Genomic DNA, 10808 nt, shown 5'->3' on the forward strand with positions numbered 1-10808 from the left:
AGCTGTGCTAGGTCAGCGTGTGGATAAGATGTTACGTGTAATTTACTATGCTAGTTTAACTCTGAACAGTGCACAAGTAAATTACACCACTACTGAAAAAGAGATGCTTGCTGTGGTCTTTGCCTTAGATAAATTTCGTTCCTACATCATTGGGTCTAAGGTTATTGTTCATAGTGACCATGCTGCGCTGCGATATTTGATGACTAAACCTCAAGCTAAAGCTCGTCTGATCCGTTGGGTTTTACTGTTGCAAGAATTTGATGTAGAGATCAGGGATAGGAAAGGGAGCGAGAACCATGTAGCTGACCACCTTTCACGCTTGGATAATCATCGGAAAGAGTCGAATCTTAATTGCATCCCTGAATCTTTTCCTTTTGAGCAAACATATGCATTAACCTTTGACAAGTGCAGCGCTGCAGAGTCCAGCTTTACCGAGCCCAGCTCCACCGAATGCAGCGCTGCCCAGCCCAACGCAGCTCAGTTCATCCCTGCGAGCCTTGCCGAAGTCAGCGTTGATAAGCTCAGCGCTGTCCAGCCCAGCACTGCCGAACTCAGCGCTGCTCAGTCCAGCCCTGCGAGCGCCGAGCCCTGGTATGCCGATATTGTCAATTACTTAGTTTGTGGTATTCTACGACCTGAGCTGACATCGCAGGAGAGAAAGAGATTTTTAGCTCAGTGCAGACACTACTATTGGGAGATTCCTCACCTCTTCAAGCTTGGAAAGGATGATGTCATTAGACGGTGTGTGCCGGCAGAGGAGCAACAACAAGTGTTGAAGATGTGCCATGAAGATCATTGTGGTGGACACTTTGGGGGGCAGAAAACAGCACATAAAATTCTTCAATCAGGTTTGTTTTGGCCTTCCATTTTCAAAGATGCACACATTTTCACTCTTGCATGCGATAGGTGCCAGAGAGTAGGAAATATCGGCCGCAGGAATGAGATGCCTCTCCAAAGCATATTAATTGTTGAAATTTTCGATGTGTGGGGCATTGATTTCATGGGGCCATTTCCTACTTCGCATGGGTTTCAATATATTTTACTTGCTGTAGATTACGTGTCCAAGTGGGTTGAGGCTATTCCCACGCGAACATGTGATGCTAATGTGGTACTTAAGTTTGTGCAAGAGAACATTCTTTCTAGATTCGGATTTCCTAGAGCCATCATTAGCGATGGAGGCAAGCACTTCTGTAACAAGTTGTTTGCAAAGCTCATGAAGAAGAATGGGATCACGCACAAGGTAGCAACACCTTATCACCCGCAGACCTCTGGCCAAGCCGAGACGAGCAATCGGCAAATCAAGGGAATTTTGGAGAAAACGGTTCAACCATCGCGCAAGGACTGGTCCGCAAAGTTGAATGATGCTCTTTGGGCGTACAGAACTGCCTTCAAGGGCGTGCTTGGGATGAGTCCGTACCGTCTCGTCTATGGCAAGGCCTGCCATCTGCCGGTGGAAATTGAGCATAAAGCTTATTGGGCGATCAAGGCTGCTAACTATGACTTGGACTCTGCTGTGAAGCAGCGCACGCTACAAATGGAGGAGTTAGATGAGCTACGCAATGAGGCGTATGAGAATGCGAGAATTTACAAGGACAAAGTGAAGCGACTCCACGATCGCCGCATTTGCCACAAGAAGCTTTGCCCTGGAATGAAGGTGCTCTTGTTCAATTCTCGACTTAAGTTATTTCCAGGAAAGCTGAAATCCAGGTGGAGCGGTCCATTTTTACTCCAAGAGGTGTTCGAGCATGGTGCGGTAGAGCTGTTGAACGAGCACACAAAGGAGAGTTTCCGAGTGAATGGCCATCGAGTGAAGCCGTACTACGAGCACCAGAGCTCGCCTATGGAGGTGGAGTCTCAAGCTCTGCACAACCCTAGCTGAAGTTCAGCTCTGAAGTCGGGCTGGAGACTTTAACTCTAGCGCTTGGTGGGAGGCAACCCACCTTTGGTTTGTTTTTATTTTTTATTTTTCTTTTGCTTTCTTTGTTTTCGTTGATTGTTTTGAGTCTTTCCTCAGTTTTGGTTGCCAACGCCGACAAAGGGAAGAAGGGAGCCAACGCTAATAATAATAATAATAAAAAAAAAAAAAAAAAAAGCTGAAGGAGTCAGCGCTGGATTAAAAACTAAGAAAGGGCCAACACAGCTTTGGCTAGGAAATTACGTCAACGATTGAAGTTAAAAGAGTCAGCGCTGGCCAAACGTCGAATGGAGCGGGCTAGCAAAAGAAGGAAAAGTCACCAAAATATGCCACCCGCAAGCGGCACCCAGCCGGCCCAGCCATGCACCCGCAAGCGGCACCCAGCCGGCCCAGCCATGCACCCGTCAATGCCGCACACCCCGCCCGGCAGCGCTGCCACCCGCCAGCGCTGCCACCCCGAAATGCCAGCCATCCAGCCCAGCCACGCACCCGCCAACCGCAGCACGCCCCGGCAGCGCTGCCACCCGCCAGCGCTGCCACCCCGAACTGCCAGCCAGCCACACCGCCCAGCCACCCGGCAGCGCTGCCACCCGCCAGCGCTGCCACCCCGCCAGCCACACCCCGCCAGCCACCCCGCCCAGCCACCCGGCAGCGCTGCCACCCGCCAGCGCTGCCACCCCGCCAGCCACACCCCGCCAGCCACGCCCCGCCCAGCCACCCGCCAACCGCCCAACGCTCTCGCTCTCCATATTAAGAGCCGAACCATGCCAGCGCTGCCAGCGCTGACCAGCCAGCCCGGTTGCGCTCTGCCAACCTGCCCAGTGCCTTCGCTCTCCAAATTCATAGCAACACCCGTCAGCGCTGTCACGTCACACGGCAGCCCAGCCCGGCTTCTTCGCTCCACACCGCCATCACTGGCCAGCCAGCTGTGCTACGTTCAACACGACGAGTCAGCGCTGCCTTTCTATTCAGCAGCTATCAATGTTGCCACTCTCCACTTGCAACAGACAAAGCCCTTTCTTAACCGCCTCTCACAATGCTTCAGTTTTTCAATGCCGATAATCAGAGAAGTTTTCTTAACTTTTCGTATTTCTTTTCTTCCCTGAGGACATGGCATGCTTTTAGTGTGGGGGGTGTTTTCTTGTGCTTATATTAAAAAATAAAAAATAATAAAAAATAATAATAATAATAATAAAAAAAAAAAATTAAAAAAAAAAAAAAAAAATTGGCGAGATTAGTCTTCTATGCTTAGTTTTTGGTCTTTGTCTCATGCGAATTTTTATGAATTTGTGGAAGAGAAGATGGTTTTCGATATGCATTTAGGGTTTGTGAATGAATGGTGGTTATTCTTGTTTTATTTTTAATATGCGTCTCTTGATTATGCAAAGAATTATGAGTTTTGTTGCAACATGATTGTAAGTTAGTAAAACGTGATTTGTCCGGTAGATACTAGAAGGAGTATTGTCAGTGTGATTACCTACGATTGTATCTTATCTGTGAAATGTGAAAAATGTTGGACGAATTGCCAACTCTGAAAATTCCAGCTCTGAAACATCTGGCCTGTTCTGAAAACGTGACAGCTCTGAGTCTCTGCTCCTCTAGACTAAATCTATGAGCATGGGAAACCACGTGAAAAGACTTTGGATTACATCCAAATGGTTTTATTTCATGAATTTTGGCTCAACTGTTGAAAATCTTAAGCACAAAAAAGTGTGAAAAATGGGGATATTGATTATAAAGGTGATCACATTAGGGAATTCACTTCTAGCGGAGAATCGGGTCTGATCGAATTACTTGCATTACTCTTTTGTTGCGTCTTAAACTTTGAGTTACTTGCATGATCAAGAGATGTGTGTTGTTGATAAAATTTTGAATTGACTTTGTGAACGTTTGGATGAAAATTTGTATTGTTGAAATCAATCTCTTCCTAGGATTCATATGGATTTTGCTTGAGGACAAGCAAAAGGCTAAGTGTGGGAGGGTTGATTTATGCTTAATTGTTCTAATTTTAGGGGTTTGCATGTGCATATTTTAAATTAAATCTTTTGGAAATTGGTGCGTTTTATGGTTTGTTTGATACTTTGCAGGAGATTTGGGTTTATAGATGGAAGAATGCAATTATGGAGATTTTTGGGCTAAAAATGGTGTTTTTAGCAGACATCCACATAGCAGAGCTAAGTGCCAAAGTCAAAGTCAGCGCTACTGCAGTCAAAGTCAAAGTCAGCGCTACTGCAGTCAAAGTCAAAGTCAGCGCTACTGCAGTCAAAGTCAAAGTCAGCGCTACTGCAGTCAAAGTCAAAGTCAGCGCTACTGCAGTCAAAGTCAGCGCTACTGCAGTCAGCGCTGCCGAATCCAGCTCCGCCCATTCTTGCCAGCGCTGACCATTTTCAGCTCCACCCTTTTCTTGCCAGCGCTGACCATTTTTCAGCTCCACCCATTCTTGTCAGCGCTGGCCATTTTCAACTCAGCTCATAACTGCCAGCGCTGACCATTTTCAGCTCCACCTATTCTTGTCAGCGCTGGCCATTTTCAACTCAGCTCATAACTGCCAGCGCTGACCATTTTCAGCTCCGCCCATTCTTGCCAGCGCTGACCACTTTCCAGCTCCGCCTTTCGCCAACGCTGACTACCTTTCCCAAGCATAATCATAGGAGTTCACTTTCAGAGCTATGTTTATTCTTTCCAGCTCCGCATATTCTTGCCAGCATCATTCCTTTCCAGCTATGTTTATTCTTGCCAGCGCTGCCGCATGTGTATCTAGCTATGCTTATTCTCATCAGAGCTAGGTCTATAAATAGGGTTTCATTTCTATTGTAAAATCATCTATCTTTTGCTATAGTTTGAGACTCCATCTTTGAGATCTCTTGGCATCCGAAATTTAGAATTTATTGATTTCATAGTTCTTTTTCATAGTATTGAAAATTCATTGTTTTTAGTTAGTTTTCAATTAAGTTAAGTTTTTAGTTATTTATTGGATTGTGATTGCGTGACACAATTACACGTTCAAGACATTTACGGTATTTCGTATTTCAATTCAATTTATTTTCGTTTAATCATGTTTATGTTTTTAGTTCATGTTTATGCTTTCTTTTTAATTATGCAATTTAAATTATGCACTTTAGTTTCATGCCTAGATTAGTTTTATTTTTAATTTACAAGTACTTAATTTCTTAAGTTAGATTTTATTTAAGTTGTTTTAATTCTGCCTAGGGTTAATAATTTAATTCGCCTAGTAATTTTACAATTTGGTTTTAATTCAGTTTTAAGTTTCAGTTCTAGATTAATAATCAAACTCTTTACTGCTTTCTTTTATTACTTTTTCCACGATACTACTAGAAGCCCTTTAAAACTTTCCTTGAGAGATGACACTGGGTCAACTTACCATCACTAGAATGTCCTTGTTCTATTGCAAGTCAAACTAGAGGTGTTCTAGGTTGAGTCAGTCTGCTCCCGGAAGACCTGATGCGTGTGACGCGGCGACGCATCTGCTCGCGTTTCCTGCTACTGCGGGCCGCGTCCGATCGTTTGAATCGTCTCGCGCTAGATCGATTGAGGCAGAGGGAAGGGGCAGCGCTGGCGAATCACCTGGCGCCGAAGAGAGAAGAGGTGGCGCAGCGGGTGGAACTGTTTGTCGAGGTGGCGAAGGAGGTTTACGGGAACAGCGGCGGAGACAGAGTGTCTCTCCAGGGAATGGCGGCGGAGGAGGTTTACGGCGGCAGGCGGAGGAGATGCCCAATTTTTCTGGCGACGAAGGTGTGAGATTCAAAGTTAGGGTTTGAGTTAATTTTGTAAAGTAAGTTTGTATGGTTGATGGTAAAATTTGATACTACTATGTAATTAAATTTTCTTTTTTGATTAAATATAATAACAAATAATTTCCAATTTTATTTATTACTATAATTTTAAAAAATAATAAAAAAATCAAAAAAATTATGCTCAACATAACAGTAGACATAACGGTTTAAACTATCGTTATAAATGACTCTCATATATAACGCTTGTCTTAACGCTGAAACAACTGTTATAAAATAGACGCTCATAGATAACGTATGTCTTAACGGTTCAGTCATACCGTTATATATATTACTAATAGATAACGCTTATACATAACGCTTTATTTTACACTGTTATATATACATTTGGATAACACTACATACATAACGGTTTTACAAAAAATCGTTATGTATTATGAAAAATGCGCTCATACATAACGGTTTTCGAAAAAAACCGTTATGTATTGACCGTTATCCCTATTCTTTTTTTTAGTAGTGAAGGTTTTAATGAGGTCCAACCCTCAGTTTATAGTTCTGTGTATTCGATAGGTTTTTCTTAGGTTTTCTTTCGTTTTTCACAATAAAAATTTATTTCAGCAGTTGAGTGTATGTTTAAATTTCTAATAGTTGCACATTAATGTTGTTGTATTATAGTACTTTCTCCGTTTTTTATTAAGTATCCTATTTTAATATTTTCTTTGTTCTAATAAATGTCTCATTTCAAAATTTGAAAGTAGAATGATGACATTCTTCCTATTTTATCCTTATTTAATATTTGTTAGAATATGGAGTAGTAATTAGTTGTACTTATATATGCATTTATTATGATAATTAACGAGGTTAAAAATGTAAATTTCTTATTTCATTGATATGTGCATTTTGACGGCTAGAAATACTTAATAAAAAATGGAAAAATGGAGGGAGTAATTTATACGGTTCTCACATTTTTCACAATAATAATATTTTTTTATATCAACTATATATTATATATACAAATATAAATGATCTAGACTGAGATTCTTAGTTAAGTTGTAAGAGTAAAATACTTTTGTATTTTTAACTCGTACAAAAGAGATTAAGATCATTAATAGTTTAAGATGATTATTTTTTATTTTTTTATATTTATTTGATGAGGGGAGCTATAATACCCATTGAAAGGTCAAACTCTCTTTAAACTTGCATAAATATGACATTTATAGAAGAGAAAAATAATAAAGTATGTAGGGGCATGTACACACTTGTATCATTCAAACATGGCAATTATTTTCACTAATCACTACAACTGTAACTCATCAACTACCATCTCTGAGGCGCAGTGTAGAGTTGAGAGGTAGCTAAGGAGAATGACAAAATAAATAAATAATTACTATGTGTACGTGTGAAGTAGTGATCAATAATTTTAACTCTCCATCCCCACTTTGGGGAACGATATAAATTTGGGAAATGAATTTTCCTACACCTCTCTCTCTCTCTCTCATGCACAAACACACACAAGGAGAAATTATATGTCTATATATATGTTCGTAATCTTTATTCATAGCTCGTAAAAAGTTATAAATGGATTTATTTTCCGTTTATTAGCCAGATTTGGTGTAGCATAAAACGGTGCTTCATAATATTAATTAGTAGCTTGTTCAATATTATGGTGTTCGATATTCCAATTTAGTTTAGAAAGAAAAATAAAGGGTTAATGGTTACCCATTCTCAAAATAAAAAAATAAATAAAGAACACTCACTTTATAAATTATAAAAATTACCGATTGATTTTCAAAGAACAATGTTGTCTTTAGTTAAATCGCAAACTTTATATTCGACACGCTTGATTTTTGGTACTATCTCCTTTATAGACAATTATAATAGTATATATAGATGATGCATATATGGAAATTAATCCAATATAATATCATATACAACAATAGTCAATTTGCGCGCACATATATACTCGGATATAAGAAAATTATTTTTCCACTCGAATGAGAATTATTAATTACACTTTGTTATTTGGAAGTGGATACTTTTTTATTTTAAGATTTGCAATTTGATTTTTTCTTTCTCCGATCAAAATTTGCATATATTTTTCCAACCATTGTCGTGAATCCACTATAGGTAGGGTTGTAAACTAGTCAAGTTACTCGTGAGCTATTAGATGTTTGCCTTGATAAAAGTTCGATCGATAATTTAATGAGTAACTCGTTTAGTTAAACGAGTCAAGCTTGGGCATGACGATACTCCACTCGTTAGCTCGTGAGCAAGCTCGTTAAGTGATTTATCTTAAAAATATAAAATTATTAATTAAATGTGTTGGGTATCTTCGCCTAGCCAGGGTTCACCGCTTGGTTCCCGAACCTCCTGTCTTCCCCACTCGTGCTCAAGCACCTTTAATCTTCTTTTTCTTCTTCTTCTCTGCACGTTCTTCTTCTTCTTCACTTTCACATCTTCTCCTTCTTCCTTCTCTTCAGATCTGCACAAGGGAGAAAAATAAAGAGAGTAAAGAGATACGGTGATACCAACACCCACACAGGGAATCCCATACTATCAAAGTGTGAGAGGCTCTGCTATTCCTTTCAAATCTGCGGTTACTTCTTTGACTTGGGGGAGTTGGGGAGGGGGAGCAGTGGGGTTTGAACCCGGGACCTCACTGTTCACACACAGGAGGTCGCACTGCTTAGTGTCCACATTAAATCTTCAAGAGTGTGGTCTTTTTTATTTGATAAATTTATCACAAAAAAAGAAGGGATAATAAAAAATTAAAAAAAAAATCTCTTTAAATGTTTTCTTTCTTTTTCCTTATTTCCTACAAATTCATGCACAATAATCAAATGAAAAGAGCAATTAAGTTGAGCAAATAATGGGCAAGTATTGAGAATATTGGAAAGAATATGATCTGTTATGATGAGTCATTATCACTCACCAATCATCCACTCATCATCTTTACTATGTGTCCCCCCATCAATTCTCTATCTCCCAGACTAATTACTTGAAAATTTCTGAGAAAATTAAAAAAGCCATCGACATATCTTCGATTCGAGTAAGAAACAGTCAAACAGAGAAATACTACCTGTACAGGAAATTATTGCATACAGTATAAAACTTCTGCACCTTTGAATGATATGTCATGTCATTTTCTGGTGAGGCTGCAGCTATTTTTCATAACTCTTAAAAACAGGCAATAGCGATGGATGTGAAATCACTGATAATTAATGTTCCAATAATGCATATAATGAGAGGAAGGTATATACATATATATATATAACTGCAACACTGCAACTCATATCCATCTGTGTTTGTTTGTCATATATATCTGTCTTCATCGTTAAACTCTACTTTTCATCGTAAAAAATAGGAAATATTGCATGTAATAAATATACAAACTTTGTTTAAAATTTATATTTGACGAGAAGTTAGGATTTTTACAATTAAATACACCAACTTTTATAAGTTGTTCAATTTTGACGCTGATTTCATTTCCGATGATCGGAAAAAATGACGTGAAGTTAGGATTTCATTTCATTTTGTTTTGTTATTTGTCTGGCGAACTAAAAGGTGTGTGTTGGTGAGCCACGTAGGAGCTACATCATTTTAAAATTTGGCAAAAATGAAATCGGCGTCAAAATTGAACAACTTACAAAATTAGTGTATTTAATTGTAAAATCCTAACTTCACGTCAAATATGGATTTTGAGCAAAGTTTGTGTATTTAAATGCAATTTTTCCTAAAAAATACTCTCTTTCGTCTCATTATTGTTGGCCTATTTCTTTTGGATACAAATATTTAAGACAATATGATTGTTGTGTAAAAATATGTAAAAGTGTGTGGGGCCATATTGTTTGTAATGTAAAAGCATTACCAAAAATAAAAACATGTCAATATTAATAGGACACCCCAATAAGAAAAACATGCCAACAAATATGGGACGGAATGAAGAAGTTAACGAAAGATCTGTTCCGTCGTTATTTCTTTTAAAGTCGTCAAAATTAACGATGAAAACGTCTTATTTTGGGACTGTCTTGTATGCTAAGAGAAAGGTTGCTTTTTTTGCAAACTAGAAATCTCATAAGAGAAGAAAGATCGTAGCCTAGTTCGGATGAAAGGTTTGAAGTATATATGAAAATTTTCGGGGGAAGGAAGGAAGGAGTGTTTCAACGAGAACACCAACGACCTTACTCAATGCTAGCACCTCCTGCCATGATTGACCGCTTTTAGGGCGACTAGCTGCAGGGCAGGGGCGGAGCCAGGGGGGGCTAGAGCCCCCCCCCAAATTTTGAAATTTTTTTTTTTTTTTTTTATAATATGTCTAAAAATGTTGTTATTATTATTATTATATTTGTATTTTAGTAAAAAAAATGTCTAAAATGTATTGAATGCCCCCAAAAATATTTTTAGTAAATGTTGAACTATATTATCTATGAAAATGTTGTTATTATTATTATTATTATAGTATTTGTATTTTAGTAAAAAATGTCTAAAATGTATTGAATGCCCCCCAAAAAAATTTTAGTAAATGTTTTGAACTATTTGATATATGAAAATGTTGTTATTATTATTATTATATTTGTATTTTAGTAAAAAATGTCTAAAATGTATTGAATGCCCCCAAAAAAATTTCTTGTAAATGTTTTGAACTATATTATCTATGAAAATGTTGTTATTATTATTATTATATTTGTATTTTAGTAAAAAATGTCTAAAATGTATTGAATGCCCCCAAAAAAAATTTTTGTAAATGTTTTGAACTATATTATCTATGAAAATGTTGTTATTATTATTATTATATTTGTATTTTAGTAAAAAATGTCTAAAATGTATTGAATGCCCCCCAAAAAAAATTTTGTAAATGTTTTGAACTCTATTATCTATGAAAATGTTGTTATTATTATTATTATATTTATATTTTAGTAAAAAATGTCTAAAATGTATTGAATGCCCCAAAAAAAAAAAATCCGGGGGCTACCGCCCCCGAACCCCCATAACAGTTCAGCCCCCCCCCCCAAAAAAAATCCTGGCTCCGCCACTGCTGCAGGGTATTGAATTGAGTATTGGTGAGATCAACTCAACTGGAGTTGGAAGAATAAGTTGAATCTGCCTCTTGAAGGGAGCCTATTTGCTATTCATTAATTCCA

The 10808-nt window shown here is 38.3% G+C and overlaps 1 protein-coding gene across 1 annotated transcript; it reads right to left on the bottom strand.

Annotated features, from left to right (window-relative positions):
• Window positions 1-391: 391 nt before the first annotated feature.
• Window positions 392-2664, bottom strand: LOC131023571 (glycine-rich cell wall structural protein-like). The gene is made up of 2 exons (XM_057953115.1): window positions 2334-2664; window positions 392-588 (listed from the first exon to the last, which is right to left on the bottom strand). The coding sequence occupies exons 1-2, from the start codon at window positions 2662-2664 to the stop codon at window positions 392-394; spliced, it is 528 nt and encodes a 175-aa protein (XP_057809098.1).
• Window positions 2665-10808: the final 8144 nt, after the last annotated feature.

The sequence above is a fragment of the Salvia miltiorrhiza genome, chromosome 4 (genome assembly GCF_028751815.1).
Source record: "Salvia miltiorrhiza cultivar Shanhuang (shh) chromosome 4, IMPLAD_Smil_shh, whole genome shotgun sequence".
Classification (NCBI taxonomy): domain Eukaryota; kingdom Viridiplantae; phylum Streptophyta; class Magnoliopsida; order Lamiales; family Lamiaceae; genus Salvia; species Salvia miltiorrhiza.